Source organism: Ursus americanus, chromosome 32, assembly GCF_024610735.1.
Source record: "Ursus americanus isolate L20-20 chromosome 32, mUrsAme1.1.p, whole genome shotgun sequence".
NCBI classification, from domain to species: domain Eukaryota; kingdom Metazoa; phylum Chordata; class Mammalia; order Carnivora; family Ursidae; genus Ursus; species Ursus americanus.
Window position 1 is genome coordinate 15291524 of NC_142158.1, and position 25610 is coordinate 15317133.

Here is a 25610-nt window from a genome sequence, read left to right on the forward strand (position 1 = left end):
CACAGAATGGGCGACTCAGGTGGCAGTTTTACTAATCACTGAAGCAGAAAAATGAGGCTATTTTAGACCTTTGTGGCCCTTAGGCTTTTGGACCTTTGGAGGCTCCACTCCCAGCCACAGTCCCTTAAGTAAGTAAAATTTTTGCTTTTAAAGAATCGAGAACATTAAAAAATATACATAATTTAGCTTTTCAAATGATTGGACTCTGAGTAACTCAGTTAATTTAAAATTGCCTGTGAGGGGCGCCTGGGTGGCACAGTCGTTAAGCGTCTGCCTTCGGCTCAGGGCGTGATCCCAGCGTTCTGGGATCAAGCCCCACATCAGGCTCCTCCACTGGGAGCCTGCTTCTCCCTCTCCCACTCCCCCTGCTTGTGTTCCCTCTCTCGCTGGCTGTCTCTATCTCTCTCTCTCTCTCTCTGTCAAATAAATAAATAAAATCTTTAAAAAAATAAAATAAAATAAAATAAAATTGCCTGTGAGTCCTTGGCAATCACAGGGCATATTTAGAAATCTCTGCAAAGTGAGACGAATCTAACCTATACATTGTTTTCAAATGTAATAAAATAGCTCTGAGCTCTAAACGTAGCAATTAATGAAGCTGACATTATTTTGTTTCCTACACATTTATCTAAATGTTTATTAATTTATATTTTGCAGTTTTTGTGTTTCATATTTTGGAGTCAAAATTTTATTGGGGGGGCGGCTCTCAGACATTCTTTCAGGCCTGGGCATTCTGCCCATCATGCCTGATGGATAAAACGGCACTGCACCCAAAACCCATAGGGCAAAAGACCAATGAAATTAAGAAAGGTGTCCGTGTATCTGGTTTCCAGGTAACTGTAAGAGTTCTTTTCCACTCCGTGCAAAATTCCTGTAGAAGCAAAGAGACAGCAAGCCACGCACTCGAAGGGAACAGCCTATTGTTAGTAGTAAAGTATCTGCATATTTGATATACAATCAGAAGCATAAACAGGGCTGAGGCCATTCAAAACGAACTCTGAGAAAGGAAAGACAAACAAGGGAGAGGAACTAATTTTTTAAGTCCCCACTGTGCTAAGCCTTGGGCCAGGTCCTTCCTGTGTGTTGTTCTATTGAATTCTCGCAAGAACTCTGTGAGGTAGTTGTGTTTGTTCCCATTTTACAGATGGAGAAACCAAAGCCTAGGGAATTTGAAGAACTTGCCGAGGGATGGATAGCTATGAAGGAAGAGAGCCAAGGGTTAGCCTAACCCCAAAGCCTATACTCTTTGCACAATACTCATGTTGTCTTGTTTCATAAAAGGGTGGGGATGACCTGATTATCTTTCTTTTTCTAACCACTGATATAAGTGGTGCATATGGCACTTGATGTGGTCGGGACGAGTAGAGGCGTCTTAGGTGGGTAGCGGCTGCAGTTTCCCAAAGAGCAACGTTGCAGTGAGAGAAGGCAGAATATTTTTTTTCCTCTTAAATGATTCATTCATGGAAAAAACTGTGGTGGATAAAAGTCCTGAAGTCCACAGTCTGTAGCAACATCAAGGGAATCTTTAACTATGGGAAGTCCCGAATCACAATCAGATTGGAACACAGCCACCCCCCCCCCATCACTTCACAGTGTTTCTCGGAATGCAGTCCTGGGTCACCTCCCCCAGAACGAGCTAACGAGCTCACCCCAGGGCAGATTCCCAGGCCCCAGGATTAGAATGTCTGGTGGGAAAGGCCTGGAAATCTGCATTTCAGCTCACCTTCCCAACCTCTCCAGATGATTCTTACGTTCTCTAAAAGTTTTAAACCACACTTCTGTGGTTTAGAACAAGATCCTCCTCCTCTTCTTTTTCTTCTTTCATAGCTTTTAAAGACCACGGCTTAAACTTCCAGAATGTCCAGTTCTGGGCTTACCACCATTTTACAGATGAGAAAGTAAAGAGAAAAATGGGTATAGGGCTATTCACTAAGTCAGCTACAATAAGAACTCAAAAAAAAAAAAAAAAAAAGCCCGAAGACAAAACAAAACCCAAAAAGCCCACCTGATTCTTGCTGTACTGAGATTAACTCTTGGGACCTTGGCTTAAGTCATTTCTGTGATTCTCACCCACTGAGAAGATCCCTACACAGAGGAAAATGTTGACAGAAGTTTTTAAAACAACTATTGTCTAGAAGGTTAAAATTCCCTTTTAGCAGCCAAGCCATCTCCACTAAGAAGGGAGGGAAGGAAGGATGGAAGGAAGGAAGGAAGGAAGGAAAGAAAGAAAGAAAGAAAGAAGGAAGGAAAGAAGGACAGAAGGCGAAAGTGAAAGAAAGGGGGAGAAAGAGAAAGAGTCTGAGAGCAAGCAAGGGAGAAAGGGAGGGAGAGAGAAAAGAGGAGGGAGAAAGGAGGGAAGAGAGAGGGGAAGGGAAAGAAGAGGTTCTTCTTCCTCACACCCATGGTGGTTCGAGCCAGTGGCCTAGGGGACATGATGGAGGGGGTCAGCCTAGGGGACCAGAGGCGCTCAGATGACTTTCAGGATATCCTGCAGAACCCTTGGTGTTTGGCAGCGAGGAGCCAGGACCGTTCCCTCCTGCCCTTCCCATCCTTGCCGCCATGTTTCCACCTCGGACCCCCACAGCTCAAACTTAGCACTGCAGGCATTATCTACTTCTCAGTTCTGGTAAAAGTCTCCCCCCGTAAGGGCTGGCAGAGGTCCGATTCGGAAGTTGGCTTCCTCCTACAGGAATCATCTGCCTTTTGGTAAACATAAAATGTTCCACTGATTTTAGAATTAGACAAACAAACAAAACATTGAGTTCAAGCGCACACCCCAACATCAATCCAAGGGAAGGCGTGGTCAAAGTCTGTCCCCTTTAAAAGGATGGAGGGTCAAGGAGCAAATCCGCAGTGCAGTTACGGCAAATCAAATGGGAAGAAGTCTGAAGTACTTTTCAGACTTGGAACTAAAAAGGTTGAGTCTAAAAAGGAAAACATGTCACCTTCCTGCCAAAATAAACTGTGATGAAAGTTTAGACCCCACCACCTTTCAGCCAAGCATTTCCTGTTCTGGTCTCCCTCGTCTGCCTCACACTAGCTCAGCTGAGGGAGAGCTATTTTTAAGGTGCAAACAACCAGGACTAAGAATGAGAGAAGTTATTTATTTATAGTTACACCTTTCAACTGTTCTTTTTTCCTTCTGGAGATAGAGGCTTGGTTTGGCTTTCCCTTTGAATCTAAAGTCCCTGGGGTAAGAAGGACTTTGAAAGGTCATGATGGAGTCACTTTGCCTCCAGACAGTGGGCAGAACAAGTCACCACTTCTTGAGGAATTCCTCCTCCTGTGGGTGCTCTGGGCTTACGCAACAACACAGGTACTCTTGAGCAATGGTTTGTAATACGAACCTTTTGCATAAAAGGTGATTTGAAAATACATTCGTGGTTTTGTTATTTGAAGGACTCCAACAGTGATTCTCCCCCCTTTTTCGTCCAACAGAGAATTCCATTATCATGCGAATAGAAGTTCCATAATGGATTTGGGTTTGTAAATTCAGCCTTTGTAATTAGATTTTCTTGAGGCAGGACACACGCATATGTAGTGTTCTTGGAGCCAGCAAGCTCCTTCTTGTATCTAACTGCATCTTCCCTTATTTCTTATTCCATTAAATCAGTCCATTCTTAATACCAAACCTCAAAGGACCCATTGTAGACCCTTGGAATCTGCCGGTAAACAAAAGAGAAATGCCCTCGCTTGTAATGCTTGCTTAAGCACGATCTTGGTGTTGGCTATTACCCCGTAGTTGACTAGCATTATTTTCTTTCCAGTGTGTATTTCCACCTGACATTGCAGTGTTTGCTTGTCTCCCCACTACAATGTAAGCATCACGAAAGCTTTGTTCACGCTTTAGTTTATCACTGTATCACAAGCATCGAAAATATACTGAATGAAGGGGGCCTGCCGGGCTGGCTCAGCTGGTGGAGCATATGACTCTTGATCCTGGGGTTGGGAGTTCAAGCCTCAGGTTGGGTGTAGAGATTACTTTAAAAAAAATCTTTAAAAATATATATATACTAAATGCTTAAAATTAATTTGATGAACAAATTTCTATTTATGTCAAATTGTTGTGACATTTGGAATTATATAGAGTGCTGAAGAGGTCCTTTCCTTTTTTTTTTTTTTTAAACATAATGGTTTCCTAAATATTCTGGCTCTACTGTTTTCACCCACTGGCTCCGGCATTATTACAGGAATTACTTAAAGGACGAGAGGATGGCTCCTTTCTAAATTCACTAGTATCCATGTGTTCTCTAAATGGGTCAACCTTGAAACTAACAACTCTACAGAAAAGTTGGTTGGCATGACCCACGGCCAGCTTCTTTGCTCCCTTTACTTCTGGTGGGTTCCTTGTGCAGCCAGGCCAATGGGGTCATGGTTCAGCTTTTGGTGAAAGGAGAGTCAGTCCTTTCTGTATCATTGTACTTGTTCAAAATTTGGTGCCTTGTACCACTCAAGGAGGAAACAGAAAAGACTGGAAACTGTTTGAGTGTAGAACCTAGGTCTTAAAGCAGATCTATCAGAAAAACAGAGAGAAGCAACTTAAATGATCCAGTATGATCTGGAACGACACAAGAATTTATAATGACATGGGAACAAAGTTTTGCTGACCGATGAATGGATAAATGGTACAAAACATCAGGTATTTCGGTACTTACTCTTTGCAAGACTATTCAGTTCTTGAAAGTTTCAAGTTCTTGTTCTGGGAACATTTCTATTGTTCTGAGTGCAATGGAAACAAGTAAGTAGGAACAAAAATCCAGTCGGTCACTCACTCACCTTTTTGCTTAAGTGGGGACCATTAGCCCCCCCAATGCTTCTCTGCACTGATGGTGGTACTTGATACACATCTTGTTCCTGGGTACCATGGCTAGTGGGGACCTGGTAAATCCCCTGATGTTGGTAGGAAGGTGGCACTTGGTAGATGCTGTCTCGAGGGGCACCGTGTGGGTTTGGCACTTGATAGAGCTTCTGTTGGCCAAAGGTCTGATGCGTTAGTCCAGAAGTCGGCTGGTCCTGATTGGAGGGGGTCTCCTGAATGGGGCCAATCAGAAGCTTCACGCGGTTGCCTGGGACAATGCCTTGTCGACCATGTAAGGAGCAGAGCCACCATCCTTCCAGTCCTCCTGTGTTCTGCTCTATGACAGTCAGGATATCTCCCTTGCGGAAGGCCAGTTCCTCAGCACACTCTGGGACATTGTCGTATAAGGCCCTTGCCATAAGATTCTAGGAAGAAGCGAACAGAGGGATTTCATGTTAGAATGCTAGCTCAGTCATTTAAACACGGAAAGCCCATGCTCTTATGGAGAGGCACACTTCCTGGAAGGGAGAGAAGAACAAATATGAACAATAGCCTGTAAAGAGAAAAACAGATGGTGCAGACAAAACACAGATACATACGTACTGTGTCTGCCACCAATGACATCAGACTGCCTCCTCGGCGAAGCTCGGAACACCACAAGAGTTCTTCCCTCTAGCTCTAGATGCTGTGCCAAGGAATTATGAGTAGTACTGGTAAAGAGTTCACTACACAAAAACACTTTTCTTCCTTTCTTAAAGCCAGCTTAAAGAATAAAATATTCCAAGATCTTCAGATGTGCCACAGCAGGCATTTCTCAAGCTTCTCATATACTGGAGGCAGAGAGAGTCAAAGAAAATCCCAAATAACAAATGGTACACATGGCGTTTATAACTGGTGTTAAAATGGAAACAAAAGTAGACTTATATATGCCTTGGCAGGGCTTACAAATTCTTGTTCTCAGTTGGTCAAGAAGTCCTTGTATCCAGGGAGAATTGACAGGCAAGTATTTTTTCCATGATAATCAGGCCTGGAGCATAGGGTGCCAGCAGTCTACATCTCCAGATTGGATGGCAGGGAGCGAGGAAGAATTCACCGCATCTAGGTAGATGTCACCACTTTCTTTTTCGGTCTTTTATTCATACCTTTCCTGAAGGCCCCTCCTCACCCTGCCACTTTTTCCCCCTACTTCTTGAATCTCGCCATTCACGTCAGAAAGCCTCTGCCTTCCCCTTTCATGGGCCCAAAACACTCTCTCCCTTTGTATGAAGGCCCGTCTGGCACATTCAGTACTAAGCAGACAGCCAAAGTAGGCATTCAGCAGAGAGTGGGCAAGCAGTACGTGCTGACATTCTTGGAAGCCTTTCAAAGGCTCCGAAGATTTCATTTCTTGGCGTCAGTCACGTTTCACAGTACGATGGCAGCCATCACCACATGCCTGCTCCTTCCCAGCACACAGAGGAGTCGGGATGCTGTAAATTCATCGCAAGCACTTGGAAAACTAAAAGGGGTCTCTCTGGTGCTTCACTGAAGTGCCTGGATGCGCTTGAGTCACCGGGACAATGATCATTTGTGGGAGGAGGGCGGCCTATAGGGTGGAGCATGTTTGGGACTTTACATATTCGTGGAATTTTTGGCAGTTGTTTGGATTTCTGCCCCCCCCGCCCCGTTTGCTTCTCTAGAAACGTGGACTTCATCTTCCAGCCCCGTGCTTTTCATTCCTTTAGAACTGACATACATTAATCACCTCCCCCCCCCCCCCGTACTAGGCCCCATGACCACAGTCTTGTGCTGTGAGCTGGGCCTCCTCTCTGAGGGGGGGACTGTGTTATGTAAGGCAGCTCCCCTCCCGTCAGTACCTGGGACGGGGTCCTACTCTTACTGTTAATCCTCTTAGTGCAACTACTTAACCTAAGAAAAGGAGATCAAGCCATAGAGGTCAGTACCCAGGAAGCCCAAGGATGCTTTTTAAGAATAAGGTTGAAGTTCTCGTTCTTGACAATTTTTTGAGATCCGAGAAGTCTATAATGTAGACAGGTGAGGAGTAAGGGAAGCTCAAGGGAAACTGAAGCGTTTGTGTTCCAGGTGAAGGTTTGACTTAGTATTTATACGCTAGGAAGCTTGGGGTTTTTCCTAACAAAAATTCACATATATAAAGATAAAATCATTCAGCATCCTACCCTGGCTTGAGGAACCACTTAAGGATATGTCATAATCCTAAAATCTCTCTTTCTCTTCTTCCATCTTTTGAGTGTTCTGTAACTTAAAAGAAAAATCATAGAGTTACAGACAACAAGATTCTGGTCCTTGGTACCAAAGTAACCTGAGGGAGATCACTCCACCAGAGTTGTACTGTGATTACAGAGTAGGGAGAGAGCCGAGCACTCTGGTCTCTGTCCCTTTTGCTGGTGCCCCATTCGATGATTGGGAATGGCTGGTAAGAAGGCCCCACGAGAAATCAGAACTGATAGAATTAGGACCAGTTCTATGGAAGCTGAGGGTGGGTAGCTGGACGAGTCTAGTGACTACGAAGAAGGGAAAGAAAAGAAACAGAAAACAGTAGCAAGGCAAAGACTGCAGACCTAATCAGCAAGCTGGAGGCCTGTGGAGTCGGGTCCCTGCCATGGGACTCCCTGCAGCACTGCAGTGGGGCACTGGACCGTGCTTGATGGGAGGCAGCTAGAAATCCCCGTGTGGGAGTCGTTCTGGATGTTCTTCGTCTCCTATCCCACTGACCTTCCCGCACCTGGGAAGCAGCATGCTAATGCTTCAGATGTGCCCCGAGAGCCGTTTCTCTGGGAAAACTTTCAGAGACTGTTGTCCTCACTATCGGAGGCACCCCGGGGAGTTGTCCTGACTGGTTGTCCATGATTCCCCAGCAGTCCTCCGTGCTGCCCGCAGAGGTGAGGCTTTAAGGAGAGAGCCTGCGGCAGGACCGTTGGTAGCACGCGCCCCCGTGATGGCCTGACACCTCACACACTGACAGAGAGTCTCAGCCTTGGCTGAACGGAAGTAAGTGACTGAACACCCGTACAAACTAAGAGTCCGCGTCTACACCCATCCCTCTCCCATACAGAAGGTGACATGCACTCCTGGAGACCTTTAGAGAACCCCTGGACCCAACCTCCCTGTTTTATAGATAAAGAAACAGGTCTGGGGAGGCCAGTTTATCATTTGCCCAAAGCCACACTGTTGGTGTCAGAGATGAGAATTCTCTTTCCAGAACTCTAAGCCACCTTAGCTCGACTACACAATGTCCTCCTAACTGGGCTCAACTCCATTGTATAGCGAAGTTCGGAAGATGACAATTCTTGTCCTGTCTATGGAATAAACAGATTATTTTCTTTTGCGCCTTCACTTCCTCCTCGGTAAGATGGGAAGGAGGGAGGGAGGGAGGGTAACAGCACCGCCCTCATGGGTTTGCTGCGAGGATGAAATGAGTTAATCCAAGTCAAGTACCTTAACACTGCTGGAGGCTTAGGAAGCTATTGTGACAACTTGACTTAATTTGCTGAATGGCCCTTTGGCCTTGGGTTCCCTCCGTACTCAGCCTCTTGTCAGTTCTCCGTCAAGGGTTGGGTCCTGTTCTAATTATGCTATTATATATATATATATATATATATATATATATATATATATATATGAAATATTCAATTACATATCAAGAGAACTGTATCTTGCAGTATTTCTCTGATATAATAAGTCATGGTCACTGCAACCTCTTATGGAATATTTGCCTGCAAATAGCAATAATGAAACTATTGATTGCCCTCAAGAGACCGAGACAAAATATTATTATTATTATTACTACTCTGATTACTACTGAATGAATTATGGCTATATCTCTTTAGATTCCAGCGGAGTCCAAGCCATCAGAAAGGGGGGAAAAATGGGTAAGGAGCTTGGCTCTTGAAAACACTTGATGCTTTGGGGGCAAGAGTTCCATCGAGAATATAACAGCAAAGTTAACCAAAACACAAACCATCTCATTCAGAAGTGCATGGAGTTGATGGGCAGATGAAGAGTTAATTCATCCAGCTAGGAGAAGGTGGAGGGACCTCCTCCTTCAGGGTGGGAGGTGTGATGCCTCAAGGCCACAGAGTCAGAAGGGTGATTATCTGAATATCTTAGAAAAACCCAGGAGAAGGGGTTTGTCTATTCAAGATCTCCTCTTTCTCCCACTCGCCCCAGGATATTTATCTCTAGGGCAGGAAAGGTCAACAGAGAAACAAATCCAGGACAGATAAGAGAGCTCTGTCATTCTATAGCCAGTTGGATGGTTAGCCTCGAGAGGGTGGCAGTTAGAAATGCAGCTAGGGCTTGGCAAAGCGCCAGAACGGTTGGGGCACAGAAGTTGAAAGCCAGAGGAACTTCAAACAATTACACTCCAGCTCCTTCACCTTACAAATGAGAAAAAACAGGGCTCGAGCAGTTAATGATTTGCCAAGCCACCTGGCAAGAAGGTCACAGAGCCCGGGCAAGAATTCATGCCTCCCCGTCTCTAGCTCCAGAATTGGGACAGTACCGAACAAAGTCAAATGCATGGGCTAGCAAAGCTGTGTTTCTAACTAGGATTGGAAATCGGCATTGAGAGTTATAAATCCTCTTTGAGGGAACCCTAATTATAGTAGCCTCTAGCACTGATCCCCCACCTAGTCTTTCTTGAAGCTCTCTTTTGGCTCCCATGATTCCACCTCTGGTTTCTTCTCTTCTCCCTATTCTCATGACCACTCATCTACCTTCTTCACAGACTAATCATGTTCCAAAGGGATCCCTCCTTTGTTCTGTGCTCTTTGCATGCTCAGTCTCTAGAGGAAATCCCATCCCTACCAATGGCATCTAAACACACAGATAACAGATCCATTGCCCCAGCCTAGATATTTCTTCTGCACTCCAGTCCCATATCTCCAACTGGCTAATAGGTATCTTCTACTCTAACTCGACAAGTGTAGAAACCCCTTCTCCTGCTTTATCTTAGTTCACAGAACGCACACAGCTGCCCAAGAGAGGAGGCTCAGAGGTTTGTGGAGTCTCTTCACAATCTGGAACTCAATCAGCTTGGCCCCCGACTTCCTCCTCACTGCCTCTCCTCGTTCAGGCCTTCAGCAACCTCGTATCAGGAGTCCGGAAATTGCTTCTCAACTGATTTTCCTGCATTCACCTTCTCCCACCTCAAAATCTATCTTCCATCTTCCCTAGAAGAGTTATCTTTCCAAACCTATCCGCTCGTTTCCCTTTCCAGTTCTTTGTAAGAGTATTTCTTTCAGTATGACTTGTAATACCCCATTCAAGACTGTGAACTCCTGAAGTTCAGGGAGGCTGGCCTATTCCTTTGGCGTTTCCAGAACTCGAGCCCAGTGTCTGAAGCAAAATGTACCTCATTAAATGTCTGCTAACTTAAAATGGATTCTGGACTCTGATTTCCTGGTTCTCTACAGAGAAGGTGAAATTGTTTTCTAGAGACGTCAGCAAGATACTTGGTAAAAGTTTTCAGATGGACATGGGAAGATGAACCAACGGAACCAGAAAGATAAATGGCATGTCCAGACCTCACAGCCAGAGAATGTGGGAGCCAGCAGCAGGAAAGTGCCCGCCCCTCCCTGTTAAACAGGATAATGACGTAGATGGGAGCTTGAATCCAGTGTCCACAACCGCTGAGCAAACAGGAAGGCCAGGAGGAGCTGACCATCCCAGCCAGGTTAAATACAGTCATCTCTGGGAGAGCTTTTCCCCCGTTGGTGTAGAGCCCTCCATCTGGCAGCAGGTGACTGGGCACCATTCATGCTTTGCCAGGACGTTGGGTTCCTGGTTCAGCTGTGCCTGAGGAGTGGGAATAAAATTCTGTACAACTAGCTAGAACACTGGGTACAGAGAGCTCTAGGTCATATGACAGTTTCCACACCATCCCCCACTCTTCCCTGACTCTTTTTTTTTCATTGCTATCAAAATGTCAAGAAAGCTTATTCGTACTCCCACTGCCAGGGAAACTATCTGCTTTTCCAAATACAGAGAGGTGTGACTTATAATTTCCATGACCATTCATGCTGTTCTTTGAAGAGAAATGAGACACAATAGCTGATGTGTCACCCCATTAGGACTGATAGCATCATCAATGGCCCAACTTCCTCTTATTATTTTTACTTCATTCTATATTTATCATGTAGGAGCTCCTGCCAAGACCTCGGGGCTGCCACATTCTCACCAATATGACTTTCCTGTACCCAACTTCCCAAACTTTCGCTCTGGACTCTGGTGGGGTGCATGTGGACGCGCGTGCGTGCACACACGCATACACGCACACAGTGGACAGATCCTGAGAGACAGGCACGGTAAAGAAGGAAGTGGCTGTTGTCAAGGAAATCAGTCCTAAAGGAAGTAGCTAAGGAACGAGCATCATCAAGGTCAGTCTCAGGACACACTGGGGAAGAGGAAGAAGGGCTCATGGGCTTTTGTGCGTGCTGACAAAAATCAGCTTCGGTCTGAGGGCGATCAAACCACTTTGGCTTCCCCCCACCATCACCTTTAGGTTATAGGGAAATGTGGAATTTCCCCAAAGAAGGTACTAGTCAGAAAACATGGATATCTACAAGTGTCTGGATTTCGATTCTTGGAATACTTGGTTTATACCTGGGTTTTTCATCAGATGATCTGGACTGTTCAATTTTTGGAGCTGAATCCTCTGGAGGTTGTTAAATGGCAGATGTGATATGTTCAAGAAAGTTCAGGAGTTAGAAGATAGGATTCATATCACTTCCAGGTTTTTCTCTCTGCTGTATTTGTCAGCTGTAGTCTGACATGGTGTTCATTATGTGGTCTGAACTAGCCATGGAAAGGCAGCAGCAGAATTTCCCTAGGCACACTTCTGATACCTCCTGGGGGGCATCCAACATATGCCATAAAGATTTCTCTGGCACTGAGACCATATTTCAGCCAATGCTTTTCATTTTCTGGAAAGTGCTTCTCAATCCCTACGGTGGTCACAAAGCTTACATGAGTATCTCGGACCTTCTGAATATTCAGGTCATTTACTTGGTCCCAAGTCCTCACATTTTCTTAGATTTTCTAGCCTCGTGAACTTTACCCATAGCATTCTCTTTTGAGCATTTCTGAATGGAAGATGCTTTAAGAAATCTGGCATTAGACACTTGTCTCCCAAAGGTACTCTTTGATACACAGCAGCCCTGACAGGCACTGTGGGGCTGCACCCTGTGTGTGGTCAAGATCCAAGGCACCCAGATTTGGGAATCTTAACATCTCTTCCATTTTTGGCCCATTCCTGTTTGATGAGGCATCATTTCTGATAATGCATACATGCATAACCCCCTGCATTATTTTGGGGGCTCATGCACCAAAGTGATACTACCTCTTGAGAGTTGAGAGCGGCTGTTGGCCAATTTGGATATTTGGACCTCAGAAAGAATTTTCCATCTGACCAGATTTGGTCACATCATATCGACAGCATAGATGTGAGATTAAGTAAGTGTTTCTTTATACGCTGGTTTTCTTTCCTTCTTTGCACTAGAGCGAATGCCACCTGTTCGCCCTTGATTGAAGCTTGATGCGGGACAAAAATATCCATATGATGGGATTTGTTTACCATGAAACCAACAAAAGTCTAGAGCAAATCCTTTGTTTCATCTGAAAAAAATTATAAATGGGTTGTTAGGGAGGCGTGCGTGTGCGCGCATGCGTGTGTGTGAGAGAGAGAGAGAGAGAGAGAGAGAGATACTTCATAGTCAACTTTTATTATTTCTTGGCCAGTTGTGGAGGATGAATCTGAATCCTGGTGGGAGTGAGAACACAGCATTTCCTCACAAGTCTGACGATCAGAAATGACACACTTGTCTCCAGGAGCTCCCTTTTCCACTCCTCTGTGGTCTTTGAGATTTTTTTTTAAAGCAACTCCTGAGGGTCTTAAAGAAGGTGGAAGGACACCGTGGTTTCTATGTAGTAGAACCAGAAGTCACCCATAGCTTGACCAGAACCAATTACGCTAGAATTTTAGACTGAGAAGGGATTCTGGAGATCATTCTAACCCGGTCTTGTTTTCCAGCCCGGAGGGTCATCTAGTAGTCTAGCAGCTGAGCCAGAACGAGCATCTGGTTCCCTCTTAATCTAGGACTTTTTTCCACTGGACCAGGATGTGCTTCCTGAGAACCTCTCCATCTTAGAATTTAGTACTGTTGCTATTAAGCCTTGGAATTTATAAGCATTTGTCCCAGGTTGCCTGGTTTTGATAGATTGAAGTACAGTGTATTGGCAAAGGATCAAACACATGGGGCAGGCACAAACTCTTTTCAGGGTCTGTCCCTAGATAAATCTGACAGGCGCCATATAATGATGAAGGCCTGACACCCACTCACCCAAAAGATAGGTTTTTATTAACAATAAAACAACCAACTGGATTTCAGCCAACATTACAGTGTTGGCACTGGATCACATCTCTCTGCCTGTCTAGACAGATCCCTCCAACATCCAGGTACTTGGGGAAGTGAAATGAGAATTAAGTTATAAAGGAGTAGGAGACGCCAGTCCACTCTATTACGGTTTATTTCCAAAAACAGTATTGTTTCTCAAAAGTCAAAGCACGAAAGTTATAACATCTAATAAAGTATTGGAAAGAAGAGAAAGATCTTATTTTTTCTATTGCCACGTATCTTATCTTCCTGCACCAACGTATGCAGCTGTCAAGGTCCGAAGTAATATCTAAACCCACCAATACCGATACGTACACACACTAGCAACCCTGACCTAAACCTGCAGCCAGACCCAGGCGACATACCTTGGATGACCCCCGCAACACTTTGAGATGTCCCCTTACTTAGGTTTGCTGCCTGATTGCTATTATCCCACTCCACTTGTGAGGTCCTCAAAGAGTTTTAAAAACGGACCAGTATACTCGGCCGAAAGGGTGTCTACAACCATGTGCCGTCAGCCTTGTGCCTGCAGAGAGGTCTCAAGAAAGAACTTTCGGGTGCTGTAGCTTCTCAGCCAGAAGAGGGAAGAAAGATGGCAGGAGCACATGGAACAGAAGAAAACCTCTAAATGAAATGGGTCAGGGGCTAGGTATATAGACAAGCTCGTACATGTATAAATTATAGACCAGTTTATAAGAATAAAATAGCTTTCTTCAAGGTTCTGTTCTAAATGCATGTTCCATTATTTTATATGTCAATATAAAATTATATATATCATTATGCATGCACACACACACACGAGACAGAGGAAGGCTTCAGAGGACCAAGGTTGCCTTAGAGATGGCCTGATGGTTTCACATGTGGCCTGAGCGAGACCTCATGCTTCTTGGTATTTTGCGGTATTCACCTGAACACACCAGGGCCACGCATGTAAGAGGAAGTTTCCCATGCTGAGAACCTGTGACATGAAGCCCAACGTCAGTCATGGTACAATTATGGCAAACGGTTCTATGTCTGTATTTTTGTGCTTCTGTCATGTAGAACCAGTAAATTTTTTTTTTTTTTTTTTAAGCAGAAGGAAGTAGGGGAGATGAGACCAGTGATTCTTAACTAGGGGGCACTTGGGGATTTGGCAATGTTTGGAGACATTTTTAGTTGTCACCATGCGTGCGTGTTGCTGGTGGCCAGTGGGTGGAGGCCAGAGGCTGTTAGACATCCTGCAATGCACAGGACAGTCTCCCATCCCGAAAAACGATCGAGTTCTAAAAGGTAGCAGCGCTGAGTGGAGAACCCTGCACAGAGGAATGGACACCCACCGAATTAACAGGAGCTAGTCTCAGTCCTCATTATTGTAAGAACGATGGCCAAGAAATCACACCTTTTGTGCCTCTGTTTCCCCACCTGCAAAATGGGGATAATGAACACGTTCTTTCTAATATTATGAGAAGTCATGAAATTATATATGCGGAACACTCTGATTTCTTCAGAAGAAAGGGTCTCTATAAAATCAAAGCACAGTTATTATTACTGCCTTATTATGAGCTCATGAAATTGTGCCTTAAGAACTGTACTCCTCCCCCTTGGAAAAAAAAAATTCCTCCAGGAAAAGAAAACAAACCAGAAATGATCTCATCGTGATTACACCTGCCACACCAAAAAACAGACACAGTTCAGAGAAACTAAATTCTTTCCCTGCAGCAATGAAGTAAGCTGCGTCTGTAATTAAGATCTTAATAAGGGAGGCAGGAGGCTTGTTGCAGTCGCTGCAGGCCCAGGAGACGCAGAGCTACCCCCCCCCCCCCCACCCCGGGCCCGGGTGGAAAGCAAGATCAATTGAAACACAACCTCCCTCACTGCTTCTCACTCTCAGGTGTTCTCGGTACATTTCAAAAAAGGCCTTTCCTTCATTTCTAGAGATGCCTATTTCTGCTAAGGAAAAGAAAAGAACCAACTAATTATTTGTCAGCAAATAGTACTGATGACTCTATATGAAAAATTCACCTGAATTCACTTAAAAAAAAAACAAAACACCTCTTAGATAATTTCCTGTCAAAAGGCTGACATAAGGGAAAGGGATAATGCCTTCAACAGTTGATCTTTGGGGCAGCTCACGTTGACTGTCTAGGGTGGCCATGTGTTCCAGAACTTTCCAAGACAGTCCCAGTTTCAAGTATCTTTCCCATTGTCAGACCGTACGTCCCATTGTTGGGTTGTGAAACGTGAATGCATATCCAAAGAAGTTTTATATATATATATTTTAAACTAAAAATAAAAGATAGGCATGCAAGTATATATCTTGCTAATGGGTTTTCCTTGGTTGAATTTAGGATTTGGGAGAAAAAAGAGATAGGTATTGGTAAGAGTCTTTGATTCAGTCAATGGACATGTTCTCTAATTGACAAGATGATCTTTATAAGGAAATGAGATATATTGTAAGGCCATCTGGGCCTCTGTGAGATTGTCTAGAAGTCCGGCTTCCCAGTGAATGGGGTTAAGAGAAAAAGTGCTGTGGAGCTGACTGTATTCTTATTGCTCCTTTCCCTTACCCCCATTTAAAGGTACGCTCAACACACTTTGCTCCAAGGGGAGAAGGCTGGAGAATCAGAGACTAACACGAAGTTCTATCCCAGAGGAGCGTTCAAGAAAATAGATCTTCAAAATTTTGCTTATGCCAATGCTATTGTAATGGTACTGCAATACTGCTGGTCCACTAACCCATTTCCTGCCAAACTCATACCACAAACGTTTGGTAACCAAAAAACAACAAAAAAATTCGTCAACAGATTACAGACATGTTCTGATAGACACTAAAGACTCTGGACACCAAGAAAGCTGGAGTGTCTAGACGTCTACTCTACTAGCTTCCCTGTGTGTTGGTTTTGCTTGTTATGGTTATTGGAGGTAGGGGTGGAGTGAATTCAGGCTCATTCTTTTAGTAGAGCGCAGGGCTGGGCGACAGAGAAGCCTAGATGAGTCCTGAGTTAGCCACATCCCCTGTGGGAGTGAGGTGCTAAGTTAACAATAACGACCTGACTACTACAAATCAATGAGATTAAGGCTAATTCGTACAAGAGCATAAGGTTGCCACATAACTAAAAAAAATTTAGAAAAAATATTAAGGGCACATCATTCTGTCTAAATACATATTGCTTTAATAAATAGGAAAGATCTGGTTTAAGTCTTAACCCTATATACTTTTTGATTGCTGCAACTTTCTCTCTAGCTTCCCAAATAATTCCCCCTGAAACGCACTCACGCACACACGTACGCATACGCACAAAGAGTAAAGAAAGGAATTAAACTTCAACTCCAAAGATCCTATCAAAGATTTTTGTGCAATGCTTGCACCTTTACATAGTTATGGTTGCTCAATCTTTAGTTCTGGTAATCGTGAGTATCAACAGTCCACTAAGAAACATTTCTGGTAACGTAACTATTATCTGGACATATTGGAAAGATCAGGAGGGTTCTCATTTGCAACATATACACCATGATTTACAAAGAGATAAGCCACCTCCAAAGCGATAGGCCCAGTCTTGGAATAAGGACCCTGAATCGTCTACTTAAACACCCTTAAGCACCATTAATGGTTGGGGAGGAGGTCGGGGCGGGGGGGGGGGGGGGGGGGGGGGGAAGACTAGCTCTTTTGAAAGAATAAACTGGTATTTAGTAGTCCATGATGGGGCGCAGATGTATTTGAGAGCACTTGGCTGGCAACTTTAATATCCCCATGATCAACTGCCCCAGCCCCCACTTCAGGCATGAAAACATCACTGTCACACACTGTCATAACTCACACATGTTTTCTGGAGTGCCACTTCCATCTTCCTCAAAGTATATGCCTCGATTCACCTGGATCTCCTTGTCAACTAAAAACTACCTTCTCAAAGAATCACTCTTCCCAGTGGACAGTGGCAGGGGTCATCACCAAGGCCATTGCTCTTAAAACGAAGATTTTCAGGAAGACAGTCTTTTGCAGCCAACCTGTAATGCTCCCCAGGCCTGCATCGTCCTCATGAACCAGTACGAATGGCCGCAGGGAGATCACTGGAATGCTCTAAGTAAATAAGGTGTGTGGGGGGGTGCCGTTGATGGAGTACGAACAGGGTTTTTTTTGGGGGGGAGAAGTTGCCTTCCATGGGCATATTCTTTGCAATCATCCCTCACCTAGGAACCCAGCAACTATTCTCAGCACTTTAAGTTGGAAATACAGCCTTCCTTCCCAGTGGTCCTTCTTGTTTATCTTGGCAACGAGGTTTGGTAATTAAATCTATATGTTACTGCAGAGTAATGCCACGGGCCCAGTGGCTGGCATTTCAAACCAATTTGTTTAGGTTTCTTTCTAACCCTAAAACGATCTAAAGATAGATCACCAGGACCTCTTACTTCCCATCTCCTGCAGCAGGATGAGGGATGGAGTCCCCCCTGAGCATCCGTACCCCCAAATCATCTCCTTTGCATTTCACCTTCGATTTTGTGTTGATGCCTTTCTCTTGTCCTCACTAACATTCTTCCTGTGGATAAGTGATTCTAGCAGATGCTTCCTCTTAAATTTTATCTATATAATGCTTCTATATATTATATATGTCTTATAATGCATCCTATAACAGCTGCCATTTTTACATGCCTTTGTGTTAAAAATGAATGATTTGCAGATAGTAGATCCTTACCACTATCTGATAATATCGGTATTATCACTCCCAGTTTTGTAAATGAGGACACAGAGGCCTGAAGTAGCAGAAGTGGGATTTGCAGCAAACCCCAGGTCCTTTCTACCATGCCATACAGCATTAGGACTCTTTTTAGTGGCAACAAACAAAACAAAACAAAACACCCACCTCTTTTTAATGGCTATTTGTATAAGTATTTTACATCCTTCAACATTCAATTCAGTGTCTGTTGAGTGCTGACTATGACAAGGTCCTGTGGTTTCAGGTATATCAAATCTTATCAATAACAATGAAGATCCTAAATCATTAATATATTAGCAAGGGTGCTAATCAGTGTGCTGGTAAACCCCTGTTGTCTGTCATCTGCTTTGCCACACTACACCCAGGCCCAGGGAACACTAAATAATACTCAACCACCTTTACCTCATACCTGGGATTTTCACATAATCCCGTCTTGAGTCCACACCATCCTTTCAACACCTATCAATGCAAAGAGAGCCGAGGCTGACTACCATTATCTACTTTACTCTATGCCCTGGAGTCGTGGTAAGTACTTCACATCCATCTATTATCTTGTTTGGGCCTTAGAACAATAGTCTGACCAGTTATCATCCCCATTTTACAGATAAGCAAACTGAGGCTCAGAGAGCTTGCCTTGCCTGAGGCTATCGAGCCATAAGTCACAAGAAACAGAAATACCTTTCTCCAAAGACCCCACTCTATCCACAGGGTCATATAAGGTCAAGGCCGTGTCCCGTCGAGGCTGTAACAGATCCTAGATCACACTTTTTATTCAAGGACTTGTCTAACAATCTGCCTATACCCAAAATAAAGGGTGGGGACTCTCATTTTCACTGGGCCTTCCTTAAAACTGGACGGTCCCCAGGGGCACCTGATGGGCGTTGCAGGTATCCTTTCAATAGTGACTTGATGGGAAGGGGTTAATAAGTAAGGAAGTGCTAACAGAGGAGGGCAGAGGTGGAAAACACAAAGCCTGTTGTAGGGATTATGGGTCAGTCGAGGTGACAAAGGTGTAGGCTTTTGATCCTTACACAGAGTGGATGGATGAGGAGACCTGGCCAGTGGGAAGTGACAGAATAACCCAGTAGCGTAGACACGGGGAGAGAGACGGGGGCCAATGAATGGGAGCAGCAAGAGACCAAGCTTTCCCACAGCAGAGCTGGAAGAGAGGAGAGAGGCAGGCGGTACAGGGTGGGCTTTACGGTCGCTGTGTCTACCTGGGTGGAGGAGGCGAGCTGTAGGCAAGTCTGGTGTTAGAGCCGCATGAGGACTGCTTGAATGAAAAAAATGAGAGAAGTTGAGGTCGATGAGGTCATAAGGGCACATAAGGGGGAGGGAATTTGCAAAGGGGAAAAAGCTGGGAGGAAGTTTTTTTAGAAGTCCTGGCGGGGCGGGTAGGAGCAGCAGACAGGAAGCCACTGATGAATTCTGAGAAAAGGACTGATGTATATTACAGTAAGGAAAGGATGCTGAAGGAATCCTTGGTATGCCCCACACTGTGCAACTTGCTAAATTTGGTATGGGCCGAGCACCTCTAGTTCTCCAAAGACACTCGTCTCTACGTGGGTAAAGCCTGTGGCTGTCACAATGGGTTTGCTCAATAAATACATCCATCCATAAACAATTCAGTTACTATTAAAACTTCTTTCGGTGCTTTGAAAATTCCTAGATCTCACGTAAGATTTAAAAAGGGGCGTGGGGGACTGGGGTCTCTCGTTCGGAGAGAGCACAACAAATCACTTACAAGACAGTACATAATTCAAAGCTGAAATGTCACAGCAAGGAAAGAATAGGGAATTATCGAAGTCGTAAATGACCGTGTCCACTCGGCTGAAGACCCTCCATCATTTGTCCTCAAAGGGGCTCAAGAAAATAAAAGGATTTTCAAAGTCCCCCTCAAAAGCGTTTCACAGTACCCATGTTTGCCCACATCCCTCCAGAACACAGCGGTCTGCGTGCCAGAATCCAGTTTTCTTATTTGCATTATAAGCTCCACCTAGATGTTTTCTTCGCTCAAAACGTTGAGGAGTGAATTTATTGTCGACCATACTTCAGTGGAAAAAAAATGAATTCGTTGCATGGTAGACTAGACACAATTTAGAATTTTAGGCAGGCACCCAGGGTTCTGAAATCTGGCAAAACCACAGAAGCTATTAGCTCAGCTATCAGACATCAGACAGGCAGTGCCGGCTGAGCTCTGACCAGGCTCGGGCCTGCACAAAGTGGGCGGGGTCTCGGGCCTCAGCTCCAACACAGCTGTGCACGGATGCTTCGGGTCCCCCTCCTGGCAGAGAGCAGCAAGGATCAGCCTCCAGACCCTCAAAGGGGAGCCTTCCCTGGGCAAGCCACCACCACGGAGGCACCGTGCCCGCCCCCCATTTCAGGGCAGGCTTTGCATCTTCCGAAGAGCCGGTGGAAAGCTCTCAGTAAACGCAGGCCCCCGACGTGCTGTCTCCTATCACAGAACCTCCCACTGAAGCCTTTGAAGAGAAATGGAACATGAAGTCCCTATGAAACTGCAGGCCCCCCCCACCCCCATGAACACCATCAGCACCAAAACCCAGCAAACGAAAAAAAGCTAGACTAGATGTGTGCTAACCAGAACCGATGTGTTCATCCGTAATAGCTTACATGCCACCGTGCTCAAGATTATCATAAACGCATCGCTGGCTGGCCTGGAGCTGTGGAGAAGTGCAGACGGAGTGGGGCTTTGGCTGCCCTCTAGTTATGATTCCTGAAGTAGCCAAACCAGATAATCTGGTTTAAAAAAAGAAAATCTTATAGTGGCTGAATTACAAATCTCTGGGGTGAACAGAAGGCTGGCCGCGCTGCATTCCCAGTGCGTAGAGCAACACGGGCTTTCAAAGGTAATTCCTGACTCCAGGATTTTACAATCGAATAATTATCTGGCTTTACTACTGGAGTGGCTCAAATGAAACACGGAACTGCCAAACGTGCCTTACGCTTTGCTTTATTGACTTATAGCTAAGAAAGAAAAAAAAAGAACCTATCCTGCAGGAATACTGGAGATGAAATAGTTTTAAACTCCCTGGGGGACAAAAACAGTAGTCACACAGGACATTTCAGGGAAGTCACAGATGATTCTTTCTTATAGTGGTTTAAAGTCACACGTTCTGGAGCCAGATCGCTTTGGTTCAAGTAACAGCTCTGCCACTTGTTAGCTGTGTGGCTTTGGATAAATTACTCAGCCTCTCTGTGCCACAATTTCCACATTTGAAAATGAGTATATAACAACACCCACCTCACAGAGTTTTTGGAAAGGTTAAATAACTCTTAATATTATTTACCATCCCTCCACCTCTGCACCATCGCCTCTACTTAAAATGACAAAATCGTCTCCTGAAATAGAGTTGCCCATTATTAGAGAGAAAACAGGCTTAAAAGACAGGGACAGTAGATTTCTTCCGCTACTGGTTTATTTTATAGTCACCCCAAGGTGTCAATTTGGCATTTGGCCCGTTAGAGAAATCAGTATTTTATTCTGGTGAAAAAACCTAATAACATGAGCTAATAACAACCATATATTTACACCACCTGGCAGGGTGTCCAACACTGGTAAGACCCGGCAAAGAGAAGGGTTTTTTTCCATGAATGCCAGTCGAAATTTATTTTGTCAGTTGCCATGACGTTTTCTCTCCATGAGGGTAAAATGAAACATGATGAGGTCAAAAAGTGACTCTAGACTTTGTCACTTCTTTCACTTTCTAGATTGAGGTACTTAGTGTTGATTTCAGCCATTTGTACTTTCCAGTCATAAACGTATGAACATATTTTCTCTTTGTTTTCCCCCTGCAAGGTAGTTGTTATGAGCCTAAATGCTTTCAGCAACAGGGATAGGAGGGGGAAGAATCACCCGAGGCTCTGGAATCTCTAGGCCAACCACTGTTCTAACCAAGGGACTGTGGAAATATGGGGTGAGCCACTTCAAGAATGGGAACTTCCCTGCCAGGTAGGACTTGTTGCTGGTTGCATCCTAAAGCCAAAAGTATTAAGAATCTTCATGATTATCCATTCCTCTGCTTTTTCTTATGGAGAAATAATGGAATAATTATAATGATGATGATGATGATGGAAAGCTAATAGTACAGTGGTAACTGATACATGTGTCTTCACACAGTTGTAACCTTTCCAAGGAGAACCATAATTCATGCATTATAATAAAGACTTTCAGCATCTTGATTTAGAGGTTTTGAACGAGATTTATAGCTTTTGAATAAAAGATTTATCACTGAGGTTAGCCAGTGGCTATTAGCAAGAACCTAGTTTTTACAACCTCACATTAAAAAAGGATGGGCCAGAAGCTACATAATTCAGAAAGGAAGCAAAGTAGCTCCCAGCTAGCAGAACCTGAAGGTCAGACAGGTAATACAAACTGTCAATCCAAAACCACAGCCACCTTGCCAACCATCATTTTAATAATAGCACGTTTGTTTAAAAGCATTAGGTCTCACGTCTATTCTAGAAGTCACCCCCAATTCACTGCAATGTGCTTCTTTACAGTACAGTGTCTCTGGAAGCTGCTTGCCTGGTTAGATGGGGGTGCCTTAAACAAAACAGGGATATTCCGAGCAAGTTATAATCCTTTTGCCAAGAATACACAAAAACAATGGAGCAAAATGCATGGGAAAATAATGTATCATGACATTCTGTAAGCTACAGGGACAATGAGCTGGCTGGACACTTCAGACCCTCAGTCCATTCAAACACCAAAGTGTTTTTAAGAAGTGGCAGGTACTCATTTGTTCTTACATCAGTATCATAAATGATACTGGACGTCAGAATTCTCCACCATCGGCTGCGTAACAGTACCTCGGGCTTTTAATTCCTCCCACCAGAAGTACGAAAGGCAAATTGTTTCTCATATTAAATGCTTAAAGCAAAGGCTGAACACTGCTTTAAGAGCCAGTCTGAGATACTCAGAAGTTCTGATTCCTCTCTCATTACAGCTCCGGGACTGTGGAGGCCAGGCCTGGGGGAGCCGCGGAGACTTGAACTCCTTTTCAAGTTAGACACCCTCCGAATTCCAGGGGCTCCCGCGGCGGCTCTAAGACGAATGCCCAAAACTTCAGGGGAGATGGACCCGGGTGCGCTGTGAACTCCCGGAGTGGGTCTCAGAGACTGGGTCTCTCTGCCTGCCTGCTTGTATGCCAGCCTCGGTGATTGAGACCCATCTCTCCTGGGCACAGAAGGGCTCCCTGCAGGGGAGGTGTCACAGTGGGCAACACACACACACACGCACGCACACGCGGAAACCTTATGGAAAAGGCACCCGCTTACCTTATACTTCATCTCGGCGGCGGGGAGTGGAGCCGTTTTCCTACACTAGTGAGACTGCATCAAGCACTGGCGAGTCCGCCCCTCCATGGAGTGCAGTGCTAAATGAAAGTGAGAACGGTCCGGGCCTGGGCGGGGTTGCCAGTCGCAGCGCGCCGAGCTCCAGCACAGCTTCTGAGCTCACTGTTATGACTGAGGCTGGCGGAGCATCGAGCATATTTGCATACCTCCCGCCATTGGCTGGCGGGCCAAGGTAGTGCGGGGCCCCGCCCACCTCTTAACTTCGGAAAACTGACAAAGAACTTGTAATGTAGTCATTTCTTTTTACATTAGCAGAAGGGGTGGAAAATAAAACAAAGTGGGGAACCCTCTCTTCACTCCCCATTCTCCCCCCTCCCACAAAAAAAGTATCCGAGAAAAGGAGATTCTTTTTCAGATTAACCTATGTTTTAGAGACATTGAATTCACAGAGCAGTCTGACAGCCCTGCTTCCTGTGACCTAGCAACTCCTTCATAAACCCATTTCATTTCAAAGCCATTCACCTCCCAATCTCTACATGAAACGAATTCGGGGAACAAAAGGTTTTCTGTCTCGGGGCCCCTTTTTACTAACTACCCCTGCTGATATCTCTCTCTCTTTCTCTCCTCCCTCCCTCCCCTTTTTTGTGGCTGTTTGCTTTTTTTGTTCTTTTCAATGTTCAAAGTACTTTCAACATCAGTCTGCAGAGGAGCCAGAATACAATTCTCTCTCAGTGAAAAGGAGCTCCCCTTGCACAGGCACCCAGGCTTCCCTGGCCGGCTTCTCACCGGGGCCTCGGAGAGCTGAGTGTCAGCCACATTCAGCGATCTTCTCTGGCTTTGCTGAGGATAAAGGTTAGATGTGACCTCTCCGGAGAGGGTGGCCAGTGCACGCCCTATACATCATCGCCGTCCACTGAGCACTGTGTCCTTTGATGGCTGACATTTCTAGCTCCAGCTTTGAACACTGCAGTGTTTTCCTTCTGACCTCTCTCCTGAAGATGACCCATTAACCCACCAACACTTATTATGGGGGAACAAAAAATGCTCACTGTTTGATGAGCCTGGTTAAGAAAGACCAGTCTGTCCAGTGAAGCACAGAACATTTGGTTCAGCCTCATGATTTCTATAGAGAAAGAGGTCACCCAGGAGAAGACAGAAACAGTCACCTTTAGCGACTCTCCGGAAGGATAGAGCTGAGAGAGGGGAAAATTCCTTTTCACTGGGTCTCAGGGTTGAGACTCCGTGATTGCAGACAATAGCTGTCCCTGAGTGGGATGGGCTCCAACCAGACTACACGACTGGGATGGAAAAATCGGCTCTTAATTTTTTTCCTGACCTAGTTGGATCAGAATCAGTTTGATTCCCCTCCCCCACAAATTCCCAGTGGATTAAAATTTTAGTTTTATGATCCAAACAAAAAGAACAGGAGAGCAGCTGTCCTGCAAAAGTGGTTTCCAGATACAGGGCTCATAGTTGAGATCACAGTTTAATATGGCACCAATTCCCTGGACGTGACCAGCCCCCACCCCCACCCCCACCCCCACCAGCGGTGGTAGCGTCATGAGGTTGACACACCCGTTCAGGCCTCAGCTTGGACTTTGCTTTTCCTCATTTAGCCTTGGAGTGAAAATGAGCCTGAGTGATTTTGCAAGGTCTTTCTGAACACAAAGCACACGGCATATTCTGCTGTAAAGCATCCTCCTCACAGTCCCACAGTCTTCTGGGCGGGCCATTAGTTTGCAGGAAATTGTTTTTGGTGTCCGCCTGGATCAGTCAAAGGCCTTCTCATCTGTAAGATGAGTCTTGTGGCCTCCAGAAGATCTAGATAACATTCCTTTGGCTTCCTAAACAGTAAAGCTGAATCCGCCTTTCTGTTTTGTTTGGTGAGTACCATTGAGTAGGTGAACACTACCTCACTCATTTCAGGGCTTTCAGACGGTTTCCCAAAGCATCTGCTAGGGCTTTTTGTCATTTCGTTCTCTTGCTAGAAAGTTTAATTCATGCTAAGTGGCCCTCTTGCTTTCCTGTTTCTCTCCTGTTGGGTAGAACACCTCAAATCTACCTGAAGTTCATTTCAGGGCAGTTCGGGTCGGTGTTAGTTACCTTGGAGTTAGGTAAACTGTTAGAATCTGAGCACATTTTCTTAACTTCTTGATTTTGGTGCCCTGAGGTATAGATTAGAGAAAACAAGACTACCTACTTGCTGGAGTTATAATGAGTATTGAATGAGATAATATGCATAGGGGCACCTGGGTGGCTCAGTGGGTTAAGCCTTCGCTTAGGTCATGATTCCAGGGTCCTGGGATCGAGTCCTGCATCAGTCTCCTTGCTCAGTGGGGAGCCTGCACCTCCCCCTGCCCCTACTTTTGCTCTCACTCTGTCTTTCTGATA

The 25610-nt window shown here is 45.0% G+C and overlaps 1 protein-coding gene across 3 annotated transcripts in view; it reads right to left on the reverse strand.

Annotated features, from left to right (window-relative positions):
• Positions 1-25610, reverse strand: part of NEDD9 (neural precursor cell expressed, developmentally down-regulated 9) — a 182160-nt gene that overhangs the window by 22895 nt on the left and 133655 nt on the right. For 2 of the 3 annotated variants that reach the window (XM_045811680.2, XM_087857985.1), the window contains exon 3: positions 4777-5223. In XM_045811680.2, the coding sequence (XP_045667636.1) occupies positions 4777-5223 (447 nt within the window). Of the gene's footprint in view, positions 1-4776; positions 5224-23201; positions 23381-25610 lie in introns of those variants that run through there. The other variant, XM_045811679.2, reaches the window with a different exon arrangement.